Here is a 26,943-nt window from a genome sequence, read left to right as displayed (position 1 = left end):
CTTTATAGTAGAGGTCGTTTGTCAGGCAAGATTTTATACTCAAGTAACCAATATTCCTCAAATAAAGAGATAGGAAGGAAATTCCCCACATATAATTCTGAAAGTCAGTAAAGGTTTACATTCACCGTTCAAGTAGGCCAGTTATGCCACCCAGCTGTTCTCTTACAGCTGAGTTTCTCACAGGTGGCGTCAAGCCAGGGTCAAAAGAATCTTATCTAAGATCTGGGCAGGAATGCCTGGATGTTCTGATCTATCTTCTCTGAAGAAGACCTCACGGTGATTTAAGACTATTAATTGGAGGAGGGAATTGTGCTTTGCTACTTTGTTCCCAGGGGAGGGGAATTCACTTTTTGGCTTTAACTATGTAGTGCTAATGTAGGGACGCGGTGGCTCAGTGGGTTAGGACGCTGAGCTTGTCGATCAGAAGGTCGGGAGCTTGGCAGGTCGAATCCCGAGTGCCGCATAACAGAGTGAGCGCCTGTTACTCATCCCAGCTTCTGCCAACCTAGCAGTTTGAAAGCACGTAAAAATGCAAGTAGAAAAATAAGGACCACTATGGTGGGAAGGTAACAGTGTTCCATGCGCCTTTGGCATCTAGTCATGCCAGCCACGTGACCACGGAGACGTCCTCGGACAAGCGCTGGCTCTTTGGCTTTGAAATGGAGATGAGCATCGGCCGCTAGAGTTGGAAACGACTAGCACGCATGTGCGGGGGAACCTTTACCTTTTACCTTTATGTAGTGCCGATATTTTGTTTCTCAAATAAAAGATTCTTTAAGGTAAACAATACCTCAAAGTTCCTTTGAAGAGTTTCATCATTGCTGAGACATTTACCTAGAGCAGGGGTAGGCAACCTTGGCTCGTGGACTTCAACTCCCAGAAATCCTGAGCCAGCCAGCCAGCCAAACTCTCTCTAAGAGACCTGCCTTGCCTTGATGAGTTGGCTCATAACAAGTTTCATCAAATTATCAGGGAGATCACAAGCTGAGATCTCATATTACATAATCCGTCCAATTTGCAATCTCCCTGATAATCTGATGAAACTTGTTATGAGCCAGGTCATCAAAGCAAGGCAGGCCTCTTTGAGAGAATTTGTTATTGCTCTAAGTAAATGTCTGGCTTATTATTGTTATCACTAACTGGACTCTCTTCCACATCCCCCCTCCCAGCATCAACTAAGTCTAAAAGCGAAAGAGAAAAAAGATGGCTACATTTCCATCTGTTGTCAAAGCAAGAACACCCTATGTTAGCAGCGTTGACCCAGCCCTCCAATGACCAGTAAGGCTTTAGCCCAAGGCTTTTCAACCAGTGGTACGGGTACCACCTGTGGTACATTGGCACCTGGCAAGTTGTACGCGACCATCCTAGAAAAGTGGTAGGGGGGGAGGGGAATGAGCTGAATCGGTGGCAGCACCGCACAAGCCTGAGCGAGAGACAGCTAGAGCTGCAGGGCTGTCAGAGCTCAGCGGAAGCGGCAGGATCAGTACCAGGAGCACGGCGCTGATCCTGGTGCTTCTGAGCCCAGAAGAAACGCCAATCAGCTGGAATGTTGCAGCATCCCCAGCCCCTCAAATACTGGAACACTGCCGTCATGTCACTCTCTAGTGCTTCTTTTCATTAAATTAGACATACCAAATTCTTGCAACCGTTCCTCATGTTTTAGCCACCAGTCCCCTGGTCATTTCTGTTGCTCTTCTCTGCGCTCCTTTCTCGAATCTCAAGATCTTTTTTGTGGCGACCAAAGCTGGATGCAATATTCCAAGTATGGTCTTAATTAAGGCATTATAAAGTGGTATTATTAAAAAGGGACGCGGTGGCTCAGTGGGTTAGGACGCTGAGCTTATCGATCAGAAGGTCGGCAGTTTGGCAGGTCGAATCCCAAGTGCCGCGTAACAGAGTCAGCGCCTGTTACTCGTCCCAGCTTCTGCCAACCTAGCAGTTCGAAAGCACGTAAAAATGCAAGTAGAAAAATAGGGACCACTATGGTGGGAAGGTAACATTGCTCCGTGCGCCTTTGGCATCTAGTCATGCCGGCCACATGACCACGGAGACGTCCTCGGACAAGCGCTGGCTCTTCGGCTTTGAAACGGAGATGAGCACCGGCCCCTAGAGTCGGAAACGACTAGCACACATGTGCGGGGGAATTTTTACCTTTACCTTTACCTTTAAAGTGATATTAACACTTCACCAGCTGCAGTCTGTTTCACACAGTGCCTCCAGGGCCCCAAAGATTTAAGCAAGCTGGTGGGCAACTCAGCCCCATTTGATTCTGATAATAATGATCTGTCCTGGAATGAGCCACTCCGAGAATGCCAAATGATTTGGGGGGGAAAGCCTCTCGACATTTCAATTTACCCTCAATAATAATAATAATAATAATAATAATAATAATAATAATAATAATAATAATAATAATAAAGATTTGAGGACCCTTGCTTAAATCTTAGGTCTGCATTTCTTTTAAAGCAGCGTTCCCTAGACTTTCTGGCTCTCGGGACTGGTTTCAGAAGAAAAACCATCTTCTATCGACTGGAGGTGTTTTCACACATGCAACCTAGATCCTGTGCATGCGCAGATGAAGCTTTGTTCGTTCGCCCGCCGCTTCCACGACCCATTAAAGTAAATGGTTACCTAAATTAGGCTAGGCTACTATAACAAGGTAATGCAGTCACTAAGCAGATCGCCGTACAACCACGTCCAATTTTACATTCTTTCAGTGGTTGTTAAGTGAGAATTACCTGCAGCTTGGTTCATAGGCTCATTCAACTATACTGTATAAAGGTGGTGACCTGCTTAATGACTGGAATGACTTACAACCATAGTTCTAATCTCGGCTCAGTTACAGTCGTAAGTCAAGGACTACCTGTACTGTTAACTTAACTCGGGTGAACCAAACTTTGATGTTGTGTTCCACAAACCTGAATTACAAATCTGGCAAAGGCAGATTCGGAATGCAACTTTCTCCATGGAAGAAATCTACAAGCCAGGGTGACAAAAATCTGACTTTGCCAGATTGTCTTCCTAGCTGTGTAAAGGAGTCCGTATCACTTTCAAGCTCTCCCAGTCTGGCATTCATGTCATAGTAACGTGTGATTTGCTTAGCCATGGTTTGCTGAGTAAACCTCCTTTGACTGCTTCCCCAAATCATTGTTTACAACCATACCGACACAGCTCACATCTTTAGCTGCTAAGCCAAAACCAAAGTATCTTAAAAGCCAATTGTGGAAATGCGAACCCAACTAACCTGGCCTGTTGCAATTTATCCTGTAACCTAGTTAGCGTAATATTGAAAACAGCACCTGCACTAAACCCATCTTACTTCATGGTTCAGTCGAATGCCACCTTACATCTTCATCTTATCAAGATCAAGATACGATGAGGATGTTAATCTCATTAAGAGATTGTTGGGGGCAATTAAGCTGACTTTGTAATAATGCCGCTTGGGGTGTGTGAAAGCCCTAATAAGCAGGCATATACATAGAATGAAGGCTACTGCTAAGTTTAAAGCCGCCCTGAGAATTAAAATAAAGAAATAAATAAATCTTATGAAATCTTCCCATCTTTATAGCTTTCTACCTCCATAAACCGTGGATCGTCCAGATGGGAAGTCTTGAACTGGAATAACAAGGAAAACATCACCTCTACAACAGAGCACCTAAAAAGTATTTGGGGGCCACGTCAGCTGGAGGCTGGTGAGAGGTTAGTCGCAGGGGTAGGCAGTCCCGGCTCTGTTATGACTCATGGACTTCAACTCCCAGAATTCCTGAGCCAGCTGGCTCAGGAATTCTGGGAGTTGAAGTCTATGAGTCATAAAAGAGCCAAGGTTGCTTATCCCTGGGTTAGTGTTAGCATGAGGGCACCTCCATTAAAAGCAGAGGGGCAGCTTAGTGGGAGGGGCAGATGTTGCATGGATGAGCCGTATCGCTATGGTCCGATGTCCATTGCATCTTCAACCGCAAGGAGACAGGTTATTTTCTCCCCAGGTTCCACCCACTTTCTCCTCCTCAGCTAGCACTTGGTAAGGATTTGATCATTCTAGAAGAATCGATGGTCCTCTTCTTTCCCTCTACTTCTGCCTTTGGGGCAACGAATCAGTCAACAACATCTGGCTGGCTCAGGAATTCTGGGAGTTGAAGTCCACACATCAAAAAAGAGTCAAGGTTCCCCACCTCCGCCCAAGGGTAATGAGGAAAGCCAAAATGCTTGTGAGGGGTATTTGGTCACGGTAGTGAGAGCAATGAGATGACCCTCTGAACGGCACTGATGACGTTACCGAGTTTGGTAATGAGCATGTCTGCAAGAAACCCACTAAGTTCAGAGAGACCCCACATCTGAATTTTAATACTGAGAAGTGGACCTATTCACCAGGCCCGCTTACACACTGCCTTCCAATTTCGGAAGCAGAGCCCCAACTTCCAACTTTGTGAGTGGAGTTCACAAAATAGCCGCCACGGTGCAGGCGTCCCATCTTAAAACCACCACTTACCGAGGTGCAAACTAGCTATAACATCATCCTAAAGGTAAAGGTAAAGGTTCCCCCGCACATGCGTGCTAGTTGTTTCCGACTCTAGCGGCAGGTGTTCATCTCCGTTTCAAAGCCGAAGAGCCAGCGTTTGTCCAAGGACGTCTCCGTGGTCATGTGGCCGGCATGACTAGACGCCAAAGGCGCATGGAACGCTGTTACCTTCCCACTGTAGTGGTCCCTATTTTTCTACTTGCATTTGTACGTGCTTTCGAACTGCTAGGTTGGCAGGAGCTGGGACGAGTAACAGGCGCTCACTCTGTTACGCGGCACTCGGGATTCGACCCGCCAAACTGCCGACCATCAGATCGACAAGCTCAGCATCCTAACCCACTGAGCCACAGCGTCCCTCAACATCATCCTAGGATACCCCAAAATAAATAAGCCTTCTAGAAGCAGTGGGTTGGGGGGGGTTGCCATTTACCAAGCAAAATACTTTTAAAATAAGTCTTTCCTTAAAGGGGACTGGAGATGCCCCTGAGGACCACTCGGAGGCTTCAGCTGGTGCAGAATGCAGCCGCGCGAGTTGTGATGGGAGTCTCCCGATACTCCCATGTAACACCTCTTCTCCGCGAGCTGCATTGGCTTCCGGTTGCCCTCCGGGTGAGATTCAAGGTGCTGGTGATGACCTATAAAGCCCTAAATGGCTTTAAGCATCAATTTCCCATGGTCCTGTGCGCTCCCACACGGAGGGCCTCCTCAGGGTACCGCCGGTCAAGGATTGCCGATGGGCGATCCACAGGGGGAAGGCGTTCTCTGTGGGCACGCCTGCCCTATGGAATCAACTGCCAACGGAACTCCGGACTGCCCCCGACCTTCGTTCTTTTCGCCAGGACCTAAAAACCTGGCTCTTTGAGCTATCTGGTCTGGACTGAGGGGTTTAATGTTTTTAAATTGTGATTTATTTTTTGCGGCTAGACTTAATTTAATTTAATTTTAATTTAATTTTATATTGGATTGTTTTTAAATTTTGCCTTGTAAACCGCCCTGAGTGCTTTGGGAATAGGGCGGTATATAAACCGAATAAATAAATAAATAAAATATAGACCAGGGCCCTCAAAACTTGGCAACTAAGACTTATGGACTTCAACTCCCAGAATTCCATGCTGGCTGATTGCCAAGTTTGGAGACCCCTGATGTATAGACCGCTAAGCAGGACAGACATCAAGACTCCTGCCTTGTAATGGAGACCCCATAACCTTAAAGAACACAGGCCTCATGATCCCCACCACAAAGTCTTTCTTCCCTCCGACTGAGCCCAATCTCCACCTCCAGCTGACAAACCATATTTCTGACATATTTTTTTTCCCCCTCAACGGAAGACAGAAACGTACTTCGCAAATGAAAACGTCAGGTGTCAAAAAAACCACAAGCACCATAAAGTAGATGGAATTGCAAATGACATTTTTTTTTATTTTTTATTTTGGAGACCTCTTAACCGGACGAAGCCAGATCCTTCGCTTTTAATAGGGCTGGGTTACTACTTCCAAAATTAAGAGTAGCTTTCAATACAGGGGTGGAAGTAAAAGTGCCCCCTCCAGTTGGGAGAAATCAAATCAAATTGGACTTCCAAGTTGCACATGGAATGTAATTTAATATCTCACGTTTAAAACCATACCTCTAGAACCTGTAAGGATTTTATTTTTCAAACCAAGACTTTCTTTTTCTTCTTCATCTCCATTTTTTTTTAAAAAAAGGACCTAAGATTTGCTCCTTGATTTAAATATTAAAAATATGCTTTGTCTTTTTTTTTTATCCAAACAACAAGAAGTATTTGGAATTGTTCAGGAGGAAAATACCGGAAGCTAGCTTCACATTATGTACAGGTGATCAACTTAAGGACAATTCAGCCCAAAATTTCCATCGGTAAGCGAGACTGTTGTTATGCAGGTTTTGGCCCATTTTACCACATTTCTCGCCACAGTTGTTAAGTGAATCACTGCAGTTGTTCAGTTAGTAACATGGTTGTTAAATGAATCCCTTTGATTTTTCCTGCTCAGGTGGTCACAAAAGGGGAACAGATGACCCCGGGACACGTCATAAATATGAGTCAGTTGCTAAGCATCTTAATTTTGATCATGTGACCATGGGGATGCCGCAACGGTCATATGTGTGAAAAACTGTCATTAAGTCACTTTTTTCAGTGATGTTGTAACCTTGAACGGTCACTAAGTCAGCTGTTGTAATACGAGGACTACCTGTAATTGGCTGATTTTGTACAATGGGCCAAGATCAAACCAAACTAACCTCTGTTCTGGCTCAACAATACAGGTAGTCCTTGACTTACAACAGTTCAAAGCTACAACGGCACTGAAAAAGTGACTTATGACCATTTTCCACACTTATGACCATTGCAGCATCCCCTTTTATATTTATATTTGGATGCTTGACAACTGACTCACATTTATAACGGTCACAGTGTCCCAGGGTCACATGATCCCCTTTTTTGCGACCTCCTAGGACGAGCGAAGTGAATGGGGAAAGCCGGATTCACTTAATAACTAATTTAAGAACTGCAGTGATTCACTTAACAAACCTGGCAAGAAAAATAGTAAGATAGGGCAAAACTCAAGTTAACAAATGTCTCACTTAGCAACATAAATTTTAGGCTCAATTCTGGTCCTAAGGTGAGGACTGCCTGCATGTCACGACTCCAGTCAGAGAGAAACAGAAGACCTGCTTCTGCAAAGGTGTAGGCCAACGTACCAAGTTTGACGCACATAGTTATCCTTGACTTACGACCATAACTGGGACTGGAGCGGTTATTAAGTGAGGTATCACATGAACGCTCTTGACCTGACAACCTTTTTTGCCAGTTACAAAGCAAATCACTGCAGTCGTTAAGCAAATCATCAGCTTCCTCACCGACTTCTGCTTCTTGGGAAGTGGGACGGCCACCAATCGCCAATCATGTTACCGCAGAACACAGCTGTCAGAAATGTCAGCCAATTGCCAGGCACTCAAATTGTGATCACATGACCACAAGGATGGTGCAATACTCATAACTTTGGAGGACTGGTTGCAAGTCACTTCCCCCCCCCCATGCCACTGTATCTTTAACCACTGTTAAAAATATAATCAGTCAGAGACAAAAATCAAAAGCAATACTATGAGTCCCCAAATATTGTAATGCAATGTCAGCCTACTTTACTTATTCCTTCCATAGGGATATGAGCCAACCAGCCACAGCTGCTCCAAGGTTTGATTGCCCCACTGTAGCCACCATCTTGACTTTTTGACCGTTGAATAAACCATGGATAAGGCAGCATCAAGGCTTCAGAGTTCAGGAACTACGTCAAGGATGAAACTTTGGCAGCTACAGGCCTCTGCGTTTCAACTTGCTTTTAGATTAATGGGGGGGGGAGGCGTTACTTTCAAATGGGTAAGAAGGAGAAACAAAACTTCTTCGATTCAGCTGAAGACCGTGGGAACCTGAAGCCTTGTCAAGGACACCAGAACAGGTGTGGATTTGAAGCAGACGGTTCCCATAACAAAGTGAACTTGTTGATATGGATTATGTTAAAGACATTGGGGGTTTGGCTGGGAAAATTACTGTTTTAAGTCTACGAATCATGGTTTTGCTTTGACATAACCATGCAGTGTATTCAATAAACAGTAAGCTTTTCAGAACCGGAATGAACCTGGAATTTTATTAGGATTCTTGAGATGGATGTTGACACTATGGTCTCTAGGGAACACATTTTTTTTAACATTTTGCCAGGAATTATGGCTGGCATCTTCAGAAGCCGAGCGACCTGCTATGCAAACATCAGACAACTGAGCAGAGGCTGTTTTTATAGCCAAGTGTCCTGACTGCTGATTGGTCTTAAATCGAGGTGGTTTCCAAATGATGGAGGTTGGTGAGGGCCCATGACTTTGGGATACTACAATTGTCATAAATATGAGCCAGTTGCCAAGCATCTGAATTTTGACGTGACCATGGGGATGCTAAAAAAACAGTCGTAAGTCACATTTTTCAGTGCTGTTGTACCTTTGAATAGTCACTAAAGGAATGATTGCAAGTCAAGGGCTGCCTGTACCTGTAGTAAAAAAAATGATCTTATCAAGTATTTGACTTCAAGAATTTGCCTGGATGAAAGGTGATTTTTAGCGAGAAAAGGCTGGTTTCTCACTGACGCCTGGCCAAAGAGACATCAAGCAACAGCCAAAATAGGGAAATTCCACAAACATCGGCCAAATAATTTCTGACGGTTCCTTTCCTCATCTAAAAGACCATTTTTGCTTTGGTCTTTCAACTGTGGCAAAAAGCAATCCACACATGAAATGGTGTGTGAATCCTAAACTGCATTAACAGAGGGACTGAATCAAGGTAAAGGTAAAGGATCCCCCGCACATGCGTGCTAGGCGTTTCCAACTCTAGGGGCCGGTGCTCATCTCCGTTTCAAAGCCGAAGAGCCAGCGCTTGTCCGAGGACGTCTCCGTGGTCATGTGGCCGGCATGACTGGACGCCAAAGGCGCACGGAACGCTGTTACCTTCCCACCGTAGTGGTCCCTATTTTTCTACTTGCATTTTTACGTGCTTTCGAACTGCTAGGTTGGCAGAAGCTGGGACGAGTAACAGGCGCTCACTCTGCTACGCAGCACTCGGGATTCGACCCGCCAAACTGCCGATCTTCTGATCGACAAGCTCAGCGTTCTAACCCGCTGAGCCACCTTGTTCCTTAAGGTACAACTCTATAAAGCCTTAGTAAGGCTACACCTAAATTACTGCATCCAGTTTGGGTCACCACACTACAGAAAAGATGTTGAGACTCTAGAAAAAAGAGTGCAGAGAAGAGCAACAAAGATGATTAAGGGCCTGGAGGCTAAAACATAACAGTTGCAGGCATTGGGTATGTCTGGTTTAATGAAGGGAAGGACCTGCGGCGACAGGAGAGCAGTGTTCCAATATATGAGGGGCTGAAACAAAGAAGAGGGGGGGGTCAACCTATTTTCCAAAGCACCCAAAGGCCAGACAAGGAACAATGGATAGAAACCGATCAAGGAGATTCAACCTAGAAATAAGGAGAAATGTACAATCAACTAATGCAGACATGTCAAACACAAGGCCCGGGGCCCAGATTCGGCCCGCGAAGTGGTTTCATGCGGCCCACGAAGCCATCCTGGAAAAAGTGAGGGAACGGCCCCCACTGCCTTGGCCCTGGCCCAGAGACCCTCCTTCTGCCAGAGACCCTCAGATCTGTCCCACTCCTGCCCAGGCCCCCATAGACACCCTTGATGCCAACGATGTAGAGCTGGCCACACCCACCCAGTAGGCCATACGCACTTTAGCCACACCCACCCAGTAGGCCACACCCACCCAGTAGGCCACACCCACCCGGCCCCCTGAGGGCAATGCTGATGCGGCCCTCAATGAAATGGAGTTTGACACCCCTGAACTAATGGAACCCCTTACCTTCAGAAGTTGTGGGTGCTCCATCACTGGAGGCTTTCAAGAAGAGACTGGACAGCCCCTTGTCAGAAATGGTATAGGGTCTCCTGCCTGAGCAGGGGGTTGGACTAGATGACCTACAAGACCCCTTCCAACTCTGTTCTTCTGTATATTCTGTTTCTGTAATCCAACCAGCAACCACTGTTCCCCATAACACCAGCTATGAGGCAGTGGTTTGGTGTCCCAAGCTTGCTTCAGTACAGTTACTCAACGTTTTGCTACCAAACTAGGTAACATCAGCAGCAGAGTTTAATTATATTACCCTCCTTAGCTTGTAAATGTCTTGTGTGCCAGTGTGGTCAGTTGGTCGAGCGGTTGGTTAATCGTTTGGAGCTACGTTTAAATTCTGAGCAGCTGATTGGTTCTCTTGTGGATTGGTAGTTCAACTGTTGGAACTACCCATCCACAAGAGAACCAATCAGCTGCTCAGAATTTAAGTATAGCTCCAAGAAGAGAAGCCACCAGCTGCTCAGAATTTAAACACAGCTCCAACAAGAGAACCAATCAGCTGCTCAGAATTTAAACATAGCTCCAAGAAGAGAACCAATCAGCGGCTCAGAATATAAATACAGCTCCAACAAGAGAACCAATCAGCTGCTCAGAATTTAAACATAGCTCCAAGAACCCATCAGCTGCTCAGAATTTAAATACAGCTCCAACAAGAGAACCAATCAGCTGCTCAGAATTTAAACATAGCTCCAAGAAGAGAACCAATCAGCTGCTCAGAATTTAAACATAGCTCCAACAAGAGAACCTATCAGCTGCTCAGAATTTAAATATAGCTCCAAGAAGAGAACCAATCAGCGGCTTAGAATTTAAATATAGCTCCAAGAAGAGAACCAATCAGCGGCTCAGAATTTAAATATAGCTCCAAGAACCCATCAGCTGCTCAGAATTTAAATGCAGCTCCAACAAGACAACCAATCAGCTGCTCAGAATTTAAACACAGCTCCAACAAGAGAACCAATCAGCTGCTCAGAATTTAAACATAGCTCCAAGAAGAGAACCAATCAGCTGCTCAGAATTTAAACACAGCTCCAACAAGAGAACCAATCAGCTGCTCAGAATTTAAATATAGCTCCAAGAAGAGAACCAATCAGTGGCTCAGAATTTAAATATAGCTCCAAGAACCCATCAGCTGCTCAGAATTTAAATACAGCTCCAACAAGAGAACCAATCAGCAGCTCAGAATTTAAACACAGCTCCAACAAGAGAACCCATCAGCTGCTCAGAATTTAAATATAGCTCCAAGAAGAGAACCAATCAGTGGCTCAGAATTTAAACATAGCTCCAAGAAGAGAACCAATCAGCTGCTCAGAATTTAAGTAGAGCTCCAACAAGAGAACCCATCAGCTGCTCAGAATTTAAATATAGCTCCAAGAAGAGAACCCACCAGCTGCTCAGAATTTAAACACAGCTCCAAGAAGAGAACCAATCAGCTGCTCAGAATTTAAATATAGCTCCAAGAGAACCCATCAGCTGCTCAGAATTTTAAGTATAGCTCCAAGAAGAGAACCAATCAGCGGCTCAGAATTTAAATATAGCTCCAAGAAGAGAACCAATCAGCGGCTCAGAATTTAAATATAGCTCCAAGAGAACCCATCAGCTGCTCAGAATTTAAATATAGCTCCAACAAGAGAACCAATCAGCGGCTCAGAATTCAAACATAGGTCCAAACGAATAACCAACCGCAGGACCAACTGAACACACGGGCACAGGAAGACATTTGCAAGCTAAGGAGGATTAACGCAATTAAACTCTGCTGCTGATGTTACCTCGTTTTGGTAACGAAACGTTCAGAAACCACGTTGAAGCGAAAGCTTGAACAGCAAACCACTGCCAAAATCTCAAACCTGAGCTACCAGTATTTTCTGTTACTTTGAAACCAATTATGAGCGCCAAAGAATTGAGGCCTTTGAACTCTGGTGCCGGAGAAGACTCCTGCGAGTCCCTTGGACTGCAAGGCGATCAAACCGGTCGGTCCTAGAGGAGATCAACCCTGACTGCTCTTTAGAAGGCCAGATCCTGAAGCTAAAACTCAAATCCTTTGGCCACCTAATGAGAAGGAAGGACTCGCTGGAGAAGAGCCTAATGCTGGGAAAGGTTGAGGGCAAGAGAAGAAGGGGACGACAGAGAATGAGGTGGCTGGATGGAGTCACTGAAGCAGGAGGCGTGAGCCTAGATGGACTCCAGAAGATGGTCGAGGACAGGAAGGCCTGGAAGAACGTTGTCCATGAGGTCGCGATGGATCGGACACGACTTCGCAGCTAACAACATGAGGCCTTGGCCTGCTAGCTGAATCAGAATGCAGGCAGTTGACAACTGGCACGTGGTAAACATGGCCGCTGCGCCAGGGTCTGTGCGATTGCCATTTACTGACTTCCCAGGGGGCTTCGGACAGGCAGTGTGCGTGTGTGTGTGGGGGGGAAGCTTAACGACTTAACGACGTGATTCATTTAACAACCGTAGTGAGTCACTTAAATCACCCTGGCAGTCAAACGTGCAGAGCTTGAACCTTTGGGAGTGCGAGTCCCAGAAACCCCCCCTTTTTGTTAGTAAAGGTAAAGGTAAAGGTTCCCCCGCACATTCGTGCTAGTCGTTTCCGACTCTAGGGGCTGGTGGTCATCTCCGTTTCAAAGCCGAAGAGCCAGCGCTTGTCCGAGGACGTCTCCGTGGTCATGTGGCCGGCATGACTAGACGCCAAAGGCGCACAGAACGCTGTTACCTTCCCACCGTAGTGGTCCCTATTTTTCTACTTGCATTTTTACGTGCTTTCGAACTGCTAGGTTGGCAGAAGCTGGGACGAGTAACAGGTGCTGACTCTGCTGCGGCACTTGGGATTCGACCCGCCAAACTGCCGACCCCAGTTCCTCTTCCTCCTTTTCTCCGGAGAACCGGAGCTACAGATAGGCCGGTTAAGTAAGCCAAATCAATCTGTCTAAACTTTCTAAAATCAAGAGCCCTTAATTTTTATTTTATTTTATTTTATTGGGAGGGGGGGTAACGGAATTGTGGGGATATAAAACCCCTCTCCCCAAATAATTCTGTAATTTAGATATCAAGCCTAAGATGATGAACCTGCATGGGGGGAAAAAAAAGTTGGCCCTTGACTTCAAACATGAGATTGGGTGCTAGTTGACTTCCCATAAAATAGAATTCCCTCCTGTTCTAAATAGAATTTCCTCATCTAGTTCTTACAGGTTCTCCAGGAACTAAAACGCCAACCAGTCAGATCTCAGATCATTTAAAAAAAAGGGAAAAAAAGAAAATGGAAGTCCTCCTTTGTAGACACTTCTATTCCACACCTGGCAGATTCCCGCCTTCTGGGACAAAGATCCACCAGCCCTGCAGGGTAGATCCAAAGTGGATTCTGAAGAGAAGGGGTGAACGTCTATTTACCCCTCTGGTCAACTCTCCAGGCATCGTACCATCAGCACCTCCCCAAACCTCCCATATTTTGGTCTGGATCAGGGGTAGGCAACCTTGGCTCTTTTATGACTCGTGGACTTCAACTCCCAGAATTCCTGAGCCAGCCATGCTGAGGGGAAAGGGAGAGGTTTCCAAGCTGAGCCATGCTGGGTCAGGAATTCTGGGAGTTGAAGTCCAAGAGTCATAAAAGAGCCAAGGTTGCCTACCCCTGGTCTGGATGGATTGATGGGCATACACACACATACACACCGTGGCCGGTTTGTCGTAACATCAGTGTTCGGAGAGAAAACCCTTTGTTATTGCACAATTGCTGAGAATACACCCCTTCTTGACAAGAGGTGGAGCTGCTGGCGAAATACCGGAGAACCGGTGTCTCCTTCGGAACAGCGAGATCCCACTGAGAATCCACAGCGGTCCATCTGAGGGAGCTCTCAAGAGTTCCCTTCCGTGTGGATTCGCTGATGACTAATGAGGTTTGAGCTTTGAGTAAAGCTTTTCCCACAGTCCAGACACCGGTATGGCTTTTCTCCGGTGTGAGTCCGCTCGTGGGCCACTAGGCTGGAACTGCCCCGGAAACTTTTCCCGCAAACGGAGCACTGGAATGGTTTTTCCCCAGTATGGATTCTCTGGTGAGTAATGAGGTGGGATTTGTAACTGAAGCTTCTCTCACACACCATGCACTGGAATGGCTTTTCCCCCGTGTGAATCCTCCGGTGCGCGCTCAGGCGCGAGCTGACGCTAAAGCTTTTCCCACACTCCCCGCACTGGTACGGTTTTTCGCCCGTGTGGATTCTCTCGTGGCTCACAACCTCGGAGCTGCGGAGAAAACTCTTCCCGCAAAAGGAGCAGCGATAGGGCTTCTCTCCCGTGTGTGCCCTCTCGTGGGCCAGGAGATCTGAGCTCTCGCTGAAAGTTTTCCCGCAGTCCAAGCAGACAAAAGGTCTTTCTCCGGTGTGGCTCCTTTGGTGCTTCCGGAGCCGAGAGCTGACGCTGAAGGTCTTCCCGCACTCGGCGCACTCGTATGGCTTTTCCCCCGTGTGGATTCTCTGGTGGCTGTTGAGGTAGGAGCTCTGGCTGAAGCTCTTCCCGCACTCCAAACACTTGTAGGGTTTTTCTCCCGTGTGGATCCGGTGGTGGGTAATGAGGTTGGAGATGTCGCTGAAGCTTTTCTCGCACACCGAGCACTGGTAGGGCTTATCTCCCGTGTGGATCCGCTGGTGGCTCACGAGACCCGAATTGCGGCGGAAGCTTTTGCTGCAGTACAAGCATTTGTAGGGCTTCTCTCCCGTGTGGGTCCGCTCGTGAGCGATCAGCCCGGACTTCACGCTGAAACTCTTCGCGCAATGGGAACACTTGTAGGGCTTCTCGCCCGTATGCGTTCTCCGGTGGGCGATGAGACTGGAGCTGACGCTGAAGCTCCGTCCGCACTCCGAACACGTGTAAGGTTTCTCGCCCGTGTGGGTTCTCTCGTGGACGATCAGGCGCGAACGAAGACTGAAACACTTCCCGCACGCCAAGCATTTGTGGACTTTTTCCCCTGCGTGATCGGAAGCCGGGATGAAAGATTCTTTGTGTACAATGATCTTGACAGCTGGTTCGTCATCATCATTTTTCTTTCCCATTGGGGTGACAGTGAGATTTTTGTAAGCCTCCACCAAAGAAACAGAGTTTTGAGCCCTCTTCCTTGGAAGCTTTCTCAAGCCAGCATGTTCTGGCTTCTGCTGACTTTCAGAGATGGCTCCTCGCTCATCTGAAACAGGAAAGGCGTCCACAGTGCCTCCCTCGGATATCTCGTGCGACAACTCGGGATCTCTCTTTGCCAGCTGGGGAATCCCAGCATCGTTTTTACTCGTGCAGAGATCATCTAAAAGAAATCCCAATAAATTGGGGCAAAATTAGTATAAAATTGTTTAGAATAGACTAGAGTAGAATAGAATAAAGTAGAATAGAATAGAATAAATAGAGTAGAATAGGATAAAGTAGAATAAAGAGTAGAATAGAATAGAATAGAATAGAATAGAATAGAATAGAATAGAATAGAATAGAATAGAATATTGTAGAATAGAATAGAACAGAGTAGAATAGAGTAGAATAGAATAGAGTAAAATAGAGTAGAATAAAGTACAATAGAACAGAACAGAACAGAATAGAATAGACAATAGAATAGAATAGAATATTGTAGAATAGAATAAATTTGTCACTTTAAATCTACACTAATCAGCATACATTAAAATGAGATTTCATTGCATTCAGCTCTCAAAGGGTAACCACCTCCAATATATACTGCATAAACATAACAAAAATAAATAAAATAAATTATGCATATATTCACATACACACAGAGAAACAACAGTTTAGTTCAGATGTATACGTATACATGGCGAGAAAAAAAAATCTTGCGAGTTTACCAGACGGATGGCATAGAGAAAAAGCTATTACAGAATCAGGTAATCCTACTAGAAATACTTCAAAACCTCCTCCCAGAGGGGAGCAACAGGAAACAGACCGTGATGTGGGTGTGTGGGGTCTCTAACGATGCTTCGAGCTCTAAACACATAGCGCTTATAAGCAGCATCCTGAATACCAGGGAGCGAGGTGCCTATGATCTTCCCGGCTGTCCTTACCACTCTCTGTATAGATTTTCTGTCTGAGGCACTGCTGCCACCAAACTAGACAGCGATGCAGTTTGTTAAAATGGTCCCCATCGGGGCTCTGTAAAAAGTGGCCAGGACAGAAGGAGAAAAATGTGCTCTCCTCATCCGACGCAGGAAATGCAGATGCTGTTTTGCACAATTCACTACGGGTGACGTGTGGAGAGACCAATTCAGATTGTTATCTGCGCCCCCCAGATACTTCATCCTGTTGGCCACCTCTACAGCTGGATACTTGATACACCTCTACACCTCTACAGCTGGATACTTGATACGGAGTGGAGTATGGCTATGCTGGCTCTTTCTGAAATCTACAGTGATCTCCTTCGTTTAATTCACATTCAGAACCAGGTTACTTATATTGCACCAGTCCACCAAAGCCTTTACCTCTTCCCTATAAGCATCTTCACTGTCCCGGATAAGACCCACCACTGCCGTGTCATTCGCATACTTCACAATATGATTCATTCTAGGTTTGTTCAGAGGTATGTTCTTTAAAATCAAATGGAGCCTTGGTGGAGCAGTGGGCTAATTCCTCAAGTAACACCAGCTGCCTGCAATTAGTGCAGGTTTGCATCCCACCAGGCTCAAGGTTGACTCAGCCTTCCATCCTTCCGAGGTAGGTAAAATGAGGACCCAGATTGTTGGGGGCAATAAGCTGACTTTGTAATAATGCCGCTTGGGGGGGGGGGGGCGAAAGCCCTAATAAGCAGGCATATACATAGAATGAAGGCTATTGCTAAGCACATTTGATTTGTGCTTAGATTGTAAGCCGCCCTGAGTCTTCGGAGAAGGGCGGGATATAAATGGGATTTTTAAAAAAAAATGGGCCAATGAAGAAACAGCAGTAGCACTTAGCCTTAGACCCAGCCCCCAATAGTGCTTTACAGCACGGTCTAAGTGGTTTACAGTGTCAGCATATTGCCCTCAAAATCTGGCTCCTCATCTTACCGACCTTGGAAGGATGGAAGGCTGAGTCAATGGTGAGCTGGTCGGGACTGAACTTCAGGCTGTGGGCAGAGTTAGCCTGCAATCCTGCATCCTAACCACTGCGCCACCAGGGCTCCACGAATCGAGTCAGCAAAATCAAACATCATTTTAAAATCGTTTCAAAGCTGCAAAGCATCATTTCAATTAGTAGGATCATCTGAGCCTGCATCTCAAGTAATTTGGTCTACGTGTCTTCTAAGGTGGATGGATTGATTTCCCAACTGTGATTATGGGAAAGGTGGAAGGAAAGAGAAAAGGGGTGGGGGGGGCCAGCAGCGAAGGAGGTGGACTCCTTCGCTGCTGGACAGGGGTGATAGCGGCACCAGTTATCACTGACAATGTGAATAATAAAATCAACATTAAAAGATGCCTCAAACCTCTCTTTTTTCAGGGAGACACTATTCTTGCAAAAACCAGTTGGCTAATTATGTGCCAGTGACGCGGTGGCTCAGTGTGTTAGGACGCTGAGCCTGTCGATCAGAAGGTCGGCAGTTTGGTGGGTCGAATCCCAAGTGCCGCGTAGCAGAGTGAGCACCTGTTACTCGTCCCAGCTTCTGCCAACCTAGCAGTTCGAAAGCGCGTAAAAATGCAAGCAGAAAAATAGGGACCACTCCGGTGGGAAGGTAACAGCGTTCCATGCACCTTTGGCGTATAGTCATGCCGGCCACATGACCACGGAGACGTCCTCGGACAAACGCTGTCTCTTCAGCTTTGAAACGGAGATGAGCACCGGCCCCTAGAGTCGGAAACGACCAGCACGCATGTGCGGGGGAACCTTTACCTTTAATTATGTGCCATCAGACTGGTGTTGACTCTTAGCGAGCACACAGAAAGATGCCCTCTATGATCTTCTCCCTCAACCTGATCCTTCGGCTATTCCAATTGTGCCCTCATCAACACCCGTAAACGAGTCCATCCTGCTTGGTGCTGGTTGTCCTCCCATGCTTAAGGACCTTGGAACAGAGCGAGGTCTTCCCACCACGTTACTATCCCGAGTAGGTTAATTTGAGCCTGTTCCGTTGCGTCTCAAGTGAGAACTCCGGCTAGACTTCTTCGGATTGCCATTTTTCCTGTCTGCTTTCTGAGGCCTTTTGTTGTGATTCAGGGTCAGCCTGTGGGTCCGGCAGTTGGGTCGGACGATTCAGAGGAGGAGGAGGGGGGTGTTGGAGAGCCTGCAGAGAACAGCCCTAAGGCTTCGCAGAGCCCTCAGCCAGGCCCCTCCCATCTGGTCACTACGCAGACCCAGCTGTGTGAGCCTGACAGCGTGGATGAAGATGACCCACAGCTGGCCCTGTTCAAGGACGCCCAACGCAGGAGGCAGTCAATCAGGAGTAAACAGAGGAAGGCAATGGGGCACCTCGGAAGGAGGCAGAGAGAAGCCACGCCCTGAACTGTTTAAAAGGGGAATGCGTGGGAGGGCTGGTTTGCTGAAGGCAACCGTTTGAATAGCTCCTGTTTCATGGTTCGTGTCTTGTTTTGCTCTGTTTGCTTTTGTGTCCATAAATTTGGCAGGCTTAGTTCCAGCCTCTTGCCTTTTTGTAAAGGGGTCGTCCCTGCCTTTTCTGCAGGGCCGGTAGTTGGCTGGTACAGAACACCTTTGTTTACTATCAAAGCTTACCTTGGATTGGATTGGACTATTGTTAATTGGCACAATCACTCTCAAGGGGAAGACACTCCCAGCCTAAATGAGTAAAATGGAATTTGGACGCAGGGGAATCTCCTGTCTAAAGGTTCTGAGATGAAGGGATGCCCTTTGAGGAACTCTGAACGTTAGATCAGTGATGCCTCACCTAAAGAGGAATCCTCCAGAGGCCGCTCCTGTTTAACCTCCAAACACAGTTGACTCTGCTCAGTGTCTGACAAGGTTTGCCCACTGGCCTTGGGAGAGCTCATTCCCGTCTCCTCAAATAATTCAGGCACCTGGAAGAAGCAGGAAAAAAAAAATCCCATTCAAGGATGAGGAGAAGAGTGCTGACTTGAAGAGTACCGCAGTTGTGATCTATTACACGTATTTTATTCCTAACTGAAATATCATCTAGAGCAGGGGTCCCCAACCTTTGGGCCGCAGGGGTTTGCAACAGACCACAGAAATGGCAGGTGTGAGCACACACACACACAAACACGGACGCATATCCCCACTTGCGCAAGCAGCTGCCGAGCGGGTGCATGTCACTCGCACAAATGGAGCTGTGCGGCACGCACCCTTGCTGGCCATTTGCATGAAACCATCCTCTCTTCTCCTTTCCTCCCCCCCGCCCGCTCCACCAGTCCGCAGAGCTAGAAAGGTTGGGGAACTCTGATCTAGAGCAATATTTCTCCAACTTGGCAACTTTTCAGATACGTGGGCTTCAACTCCCAGGGGATTCCTTAGCCAACACGCTGGCTGGGGAATGCTGGGAGCTGAAGTCCACGTCTTAATATTTTGGTGGGTTTTTTTGTGTTTTTTTTTTAAAAAAAAACTGATCAAGAGATACAGTATAAGAGGTCCTTGACATATGATCGCAAAGGGGACCGGAAATTTATGGTTAAGTGATACGGTTGTTAAGGAAGGCAACACGTGACTGTGCCCAATTTTATGGCCTTTTTACCACAGTCGCTAAGCTAAATCACCATGTCTATAAAGGTTATCTTATCTTGAGGGACGCAGTGGCTCAGTGAGTTAAGACGCTGAGCTTGTCGATCAGAAGGTCGGCAGTTTGGCCGGTCGAATCCCGAGTGCCACGTAACAGAGTGAGCGCCTGTTACCCGTCCCAGCTTCTGCCAACCTAGCAGTTCGAAAGCACGTAAAAATACAAGTAGAAAAATAGGGACCACTACGGTGGGAAGGTAACAGTGTTCCGTGCGCCTTTGGCGTCTAGTCATGCCAGCCACATGACCACGGAGACGTCCTCGGACAAGCGCTGGCTCTTCGGCTTTGAAACGGAGATGAGCACCGGCCCCTAGAGTTGGAAATGACTAGCACGCATGTGCGGAGGAACCTTTACCTTTACCTTTTATCTTATCTGATCTGATCTGATTATGCTTTTCAACCTTCCCAATTGCTGGCTTCCCCATTGACTTTTTTGGATGTCCCCTGGGAAGATCCCAAACCGCGTTCACGAGACCATGGGATGCGGCAACATTTGTTGAGGCCACCTGGAGGTGTATCTGTGTCAACAAGATCACCTGAGTAGTGCAAATGTGTGTAGACCCTTTTTTTGAAAGGAATTCTGTTGTAGACTGAAGATAGATGATGTCGCATCCCTCCCCCTTCGTTGAGAGGGCTGTTCAATTTTCAGAAAGGCTCCACACCCATTTGCACCCACTCTGGTGACCCTGACGACACGGATTAGACCCCCAAATGGCCTCAACGACTCTCTAAAAGAATGCAACTGACCAGCTGTCTGCAAAAAGTATAAATCCTTCCATTTCCCCCACCATCCAGTCAGAGCTGAAGAAGCTTCTCGGATGAGAAGCGAAACGTCTTCAAGGAAAAACAAAGAAAATCAAGCTGCCTCTTGAAAAAGCATCTTTGGGATAACTATGAGCTAGCTGACTGAGAATCTCAACAGACATTGAGAGAATCGTATCCCAACCTTCCAATGTTTTAAGGTTGGGACATTGTGCACAAGCAGAACAAACTCTGCAGAACAAAACTATTCTGAAAATCTATTACCTGCTGCGTCGGTGTCTCAGCCTCTTGTTGGCTCAGGAGGAAATCTTCAGCCAGAGTCACTGCCTGGGCACAGGTCTCAGGGCAGCCATCTTTGACCCAGCCCTGGATCTCTGAGGGCAAGATGGCCAGGAACTGCTCCAGGATCAGCAGCTCCAGGATCTGCTCCTTGGTGTGCCTCTCCGGCTTCAGCCACCGGTGGCACAAGAACCACAGACGGCTACAGGCTTCCCGGGGACCATCAGCTTCTCGGTATAAGAACCGACGGAAATGCTGCCGCTGGACTTCGGTGCTGATTGCATCCACCCGCAAGATGGCTGCCTTCACTTTCCCGTAGTCTCCAATCTCCTTGTCCTCCAATGCTTCTCGTTCGTCTTTGAGGGCTGGGATGAGCTGGGACATCCATTTGCCTGGATAAGTGTTGACCGCCTTTTCAATGGAGGTCAAAAATAAATCATCCCAGCGTTGGGAAGCTGGGAACAGAGCATGCCCAGGTTGAGAGGGAGGCCTTTCCTTCATCCCTGGCGCATCTTTCTGGTGCAATGTTTTCTCTTCGTTTTTCAGCAGGCCAACATGGTTGCTCATCCCACTTCCTTCAGAAACATCTCCAGGACTTGCCACACTCTGTCCTTCTGTTTTCTCTTCCTGGTGTTCCACTGGAAAACAATCCTGTCGATCCCGGGGGCTCATCAAGTCTTCATCTTCCTCCTTAGAGGCCATTTCAACTCCTCCAGGCCAGACTGACTTTGATCCAGCTCGGCTTCCTCCCTTCCCCTTCAATTCTTTGTGTCTACAGGCTCACTGAAGCAGTAGGCGTGAGCTTAAATGGACTCCAGAAGATGGTAGAGGACAGGAAGGCCTGGAGGAACGTTGTCCATGGGGGTCGCGATGGGTCGGACACGACTTCACAACTAACAACAACAGGCTTTGGGTCCCAATTTGGTTGAGGTGACAAAGTCCAAACCCAGTCTGCTTGCAGCCACGCAAGAAATCTGCCTGCCACAAAGACATAAATGTTATTAAATTGGTCTATTTAAAAGAGCTGCTGAGATAGAAGAACTATTATCGCTTTCTCCAACCTGGGTACTCTCTAGATTGGTGGACTTCATTTCCCAGAATTCTCCAGGCAGAATTACTAAACAAAGCAATTGCTGAGTGAGTCATGTTTATGATCTTTTTGACATTAAGCAAATTACTGCAAACACACACACACACACACACACACACACACTCCTGGACAACTCTAATGGGCTTCCCTTGAAGACCACTGGGAGGCTCCAACTGGTACAGAATGCGGCCGCGAGAGTTGTCTTGGGAGTTTCCCGGTACTCCCATGTTACACCTTTGCTCCGCGAGCTACATTGGTTACCAGTTGTCTTCCGGGTGAGATTCAAGGTTTTGGTTATGATCTTCAAGTCCTTACATGGCATGGGTCCGGGGTACCTCGAGGACCACCTGCTGCCGGCGTCAGCTTCCCTCCGCCCTGTGCATTCCCACAGAGAGGGCCTCCTCAGGGTGCCTCCGGTCAGGGAATGTCGACTGGTGGCCCACAGGGGGAGGGCCTTCTCTGTGGGCGCTCCAGCTCTATGGAACCAACTGCTGGTTGAGCTCCGGATGGCATCGGACCTTCGCTCCTTCCGGCGCGGTCTGAAGACCCATTTATTTGAACTAGCTGGTCTGGCCTGATGGGGGACGTTAGGGTTTTTTAATGGGTTTCTTATATTGTTATTGTATTTTTTTAACTGGGCACTTGTTTAATTCCCTTTTAATTTTTGTATTTGCTATTTATATATGCCCTGTTGACCGCCCTGAGTCCTTCGGGAGAAGGGTGGTATACAAATTTAATAAAAGTAAAAGTAAGTAAAGTAATGAACAAATGAAGATATGAAACAGGATGGGAAAGCAGAAAGAAAGTAGAAAAATTATGCTACCAATTCAAAGTTAGTCTTAGCTGGAGATAATAAGCTTAGTGTATGTTGTTACACCTCAGATTTGAGGAGAAAGAAAATGGTTACACACCAGGCAGCAGCTCTTCAAGTCCTGGATTATGCACAAAAATAAATGGGCTGCAGAATAAGGATGGGTGAGGTCAATTAACTCAACCTGGGTAGCATTACCTAGTGGTTAAGCTGAATCTTCAACAGGAAGGTCTCCTCAGGCTGCAGAATCTCTTCTCCCTCTGGAAATTGGGAGAGATCAACTGAGGATTTCCCAAACGAAATCAAAGCAATCCTCCTGGCATTCATCCCTTGGGGGGAAAAAAATATCCCATCCTATTGAAATGCCATATAAAAAAACACTTCCTCTGGCAAAATGCTGATTTTTTGAAAAAGGTTACTTTCACACCTCGGTTTCCCGCCGCCAGAGGCAATTCTGGGCAACTTTGGTTTTTTTTTTCACAGCCCCCCCTTATAAATACAGGTAGTCCTCAACTTACGACCACAATTGAGCAGAATTTCTGTTGCTAAGTGAGACATTTGTGAGTTTTGTTCCCATTTTTACGACTTTTTGTTGCCGCATCTGTTAAATGAGCCACGGCAGTTGTTAGTCACACGGTTGTTAAGCGAATCTGGCTTCCCCCTTGACTTTGCTTGTCAGACGCTCGCAAAAGATGGTCACATGACCCCAGGACACTGCAACTGTCATCAATGTGAGTCAGTCGCCAAGCATCCAAATGTAAATCACATGACCATGGGGATGCTGCAACGGTCGTAAGTGTGAAAAACAATGTCACTCTTTCCAGTGCCGTTATAACTTTGGTCACTAAACAAACCGTTGTAAGTCGAGGACTACCTGTAACTAGGACTCAAAACATTGAAACTCCACAGCTTCCCAGACCTGGGGAAACCTGGGGTGGGTGGGTGAGTGGGAATACTCAGGCTGGAGTCTTCTGCCCACCTACCCGGAGTAGCAACCCATTGACGTCAATGGTGCTGGAAGGAGAGCAGCCTTGGTGGAGCAGTGGGTTAATGCCTCCTTAAGTAACACCAGCTGCCTGCAATTAGTGCAGGTTCGAGTCCCACCAGGCTCAAGGTTGACTCAGCCTTCCATCCTTCCGAGGTAGGTAAAATGAGGACCCAGATTGTTGGGGGCAATAAGCTGACTTTGTAATAATGCCGCTTGGGGTGTATGTGAAAGCCCTAATAAGCAGGAATATACATAGAATGAAGGCTATTGCTAAGCACATTGATTTGTGCTTTAAATTGTAAGCCGCCCTGAGTCTTCGGAGAAGGGCGGGATATAAATGGGATTTTTTTTAAAAAAAAAAAGGAAGGAAGGAAGGAAGGAAGGAGTGATATTCCTCAGGTATGCATGAGTCCCGTGTCCAGCTGTAACTCTGTGCCTCCAGCGGACAATCACCTATAGAGGAAAAGATAAAAACGGGGGGGGGGGAAGTTACAGGCACGCTCTTTGCAACCAAACCACGGGAATTCACTGACAAGGGAGGGGGCATTTGCAGGATGCCACATTTCCAAATCAAGCCGCGTTCCTAGACAAGACTACTGCTTGTTCCTTGAGCTGACCCATAAGGCAGGACCCCAAGTCTCCCTTGGCTTGTGTGACCCGCCAAGGATCCGTTTCTCCCACCGGTAGAATGCCAAACAGAAAGAACGGATGGACGGACGGACGGACGGATGGATGGAGCCACGCTTCGTGCAGCGGGGCTGCAAAGCAAAGCAAAAAGCATAGCAAAGCAAAGAAAATAAAGCAAAGCAAAGCAAAGCAAAGCAAAGCAAAGCAAAGCAATGCAAAGCAAAGCAAAGCAAAGCAAAGCAATGCAAAGCAAAGCAATGCAAAGCAAAGCAAAGCAATGCAAAGCAAAGCAAAGCAATGCAAAGCAATGCAATGCAATGCAAAGCAAAGCAAAGCAAAGCAATGCAATGCAAAGCAAAGCAAAGCAATGCAATGCAAAGCAAAGCAAAGCAAAGCAAAGCAAAGCGGCAAAGATGCTCTCCAAATCCGTCGCGAGGAATGGCAACCGGGATCCGGACAGAAGATGCGCCCTTCGCCCAAAGCGAGGGGCTTGGCTTGCACCGATCCAGAGGATGCGCTTTTTCCCAAAAATACTGCATCCCTCTCCCCCTCCCCCCTTTCCCTTCCAAAACAAACCTCTGCAACCGTCCCGATCCGGGTCTTGCACGGGACCGGCGAGAAAGCAAAGCCCGGGATTGGAACCTACAAACCTCGTTTCGGATCTCCCCTCCCCCTCCCCTCCCCCTTTGCAACTCGCCCCTTTCTCCTCCCCCTCCAGCAACAGGAAGCAGCTGGGCAGCCATCGAACCGCCGCGGAAGTTTCTTCTCAGCCGTTCTGGCCGGCGCCAACTCCATGGTTTTAACCCTTTCACGGGCAGCCGGGCAAGGAAAGGCGAGAATCCATTCGCTCGCTCCTTTTCGCGCTTAATCCCCGATCGCTTTCTAGGGCAGCGTTTCCCAACCTTAGGAACTTGAAGATGCGTGGACTTCAACTCCCAGAATTCCCCAGCCAGCGTAGCTGGCTGGGGAATTCTGGGAGTTGAAGTCCACGCATCTTCAAGTTCCTAAGGTTGGGAAACGCTGTTCTAGGGATTCGGGGGAGACTCCCAATTGGTGTGTCGGGTTCGCACGACCCTGGCTGTAAAGCAGTGGGGTGGGTGCGTCTCCAAACTTGGCAACATTGAAGACTTGTGGACTTCAACTTGGGCGTCCTCCTGGATTCGCAGCTCACTTTTGAAGACCACATAGGAGCCGTGACCAGGGGGGCTTTTGCCCAGGTTCGCCTGGTGCCGGTCACGGCTCCTATGTGGTCTTCAAAAGTGAGCTGCGAATCCAGGAGGACGCCCAAGTTGAAGTCCACAAGTCTTAAATGTTGCCAAGTTTGGAGACGCACCCACCCCACTGCTTTACAGCCAGGGTCGTGCGCCAGTTGCGACCCTACCTGGACCGAGATGCCCTACGCACAGTCACTCATGTGCTCGTGACCTCTTGTATAGACTACTACTGCTCGGTACATAGGGCTGCCCTTGAGGACCGCCCGGAGGCTTCAACTGGTGCAGAATACGGCCGCGCGAGTCGTGATGGGGGGGGGTCTCCCGATACTCCCATGTAACACCTCTACTCCGCGAGCTGCATTGGCTTCCGGTTGCCCTCCGGGTGAGATTCAAGGTGCTGGTGATGACCTATAAAGCCCTAAATGGCGAGGGTCCGGGATATTTGAGGGAACACCTGCTGCCTACAGGGAGGGTCTCCTCAGGGTGCTGCCGGTTAAAGACTGCCGGCGGGTAACACCCAGGGATAGGGCCTTCTCAGTGGGTGCGCCTGCCCTGTGGAACCAGCTGCCTGCGGAGCTGAGGACTGCCCCCAACTTCCGTTCATTCCGCCGGGACCTGAAGACCTGGCTCTTCGAGCTCTCTGGCCCAGGCTGAGAATATTTTTAATTTTAACTGGGTTTTAATTTTCTCAGGGTTCTATTTAATCTCTTTTAATTTGTTTTAACGTTTGTATTGACTGTTTTTTAAATGCCCTGTAAACCGCCCTGAGTCCTTCGGGAAAGGGCGGTATATAAATCTAAATAAATAAATAAATAAACTCCCAGAATTTCTCCATCCATCCATCCATTTTAATTGTTCTTAAGTTTTGTAATTTGTATTGTTATTTTAAATACCTTGTGAACCGCCCTGAGTCCTATGGGAGAAGGGCGGTATATAAGTCCAATAAACATAAACATAAACATCCATTCTTTCTGTCTGGCATTCAACCGGTGGGAGAAACGGATCCTAGGCGGGTCACACAAGCCAAGGGAGACTTGGGGTCCTGCCTTATGGGTCAGCCCAAGGAACAAGCAGTAGTCTTGTCTAGGAACTTGACTTGATTTGGAAATGTGGCATCCTGCAAACGCCCCCTCCGTTTTCAGTGAATTCCCGTGGTGGTTTGGTTGCAAAGAGCGTGCCTGTAACTTTTTTTTCCCTGTTTTTATCTTTTCCTCTATAGGTGATTGTCTGCTGGAGGCACAGAGTTACAGCTGGACACGGGACTCATGCATACCTGAGGAATATCACTCCTTCCTTCCTTCCTTCCTTCCTTCCTTCTGTGAGATTTTAAAAGCCCAAAATCTTATACTCACAACTCAAAGACAAGTCTGGTTAACAAAGGCAAAGATTTATTGAAAAGAAAATTGAAAATAATAAAGAAAATAAAGAAGAAAGAAAGCGTTTGCAAACGCGGCCTCTTAGACCCTTCCCAAGTTGGATTGGGTTCAAAGAGCGCGCTG

The 26,943-nt window shown here is 47.3% G+C and overlaps 1 protein-coding gene and 1 long non-coding RNA gene across 2 annotated transcripts in view; one reads left to right on the top strand and one right to left on the bottom strand.

Moving 5' to 3' along the window:
* The window catches only part of LOC310636547, a 331,701-nt gene that overhangs the window by 187,983 nt on the left and 116,775 nt on the right, over positions 1 to 26,943 (top strand). The window lies entirely within an intron of this gene.
* LOC310633324 (uncharacterized protein) lies at positions 12,904 to 20,998 on the bottom strand (the record flags this gene model as incomplete). The annotated part of the gene is made up of 4 exons (XM_083351027.1): positions 12,904 to 15,267; positions 18,835 to 18,964; positions 20,700 to 20,923; positions 20,974 to 20,998. 4 exons carry the CDS (start codon positions 20,996 to 20,998, stop codon positions 13,835 to 13,837), a joined length of 1,812 nt encoding a protein of 603 aa, XP_083207153.1. The 3' UTR covers positions 12,904 to 13,834.

The sequence above is a fragment of the Vipera ursinii genome (assembly GCF_947247035.1).
Source record: "Vipera ursinii genome assembly, chromosome: 2".
NCBI classification, from domain to species: domain Eukaryota; kingdom Metazoa; phylum Chordata; class Lepidosauria; order Squamata; family Viperidae; genus Vipera; species Vipera ursinii.
This window is presented reverse-complemented; position numbering and strand designations above follow the sequence as displayed.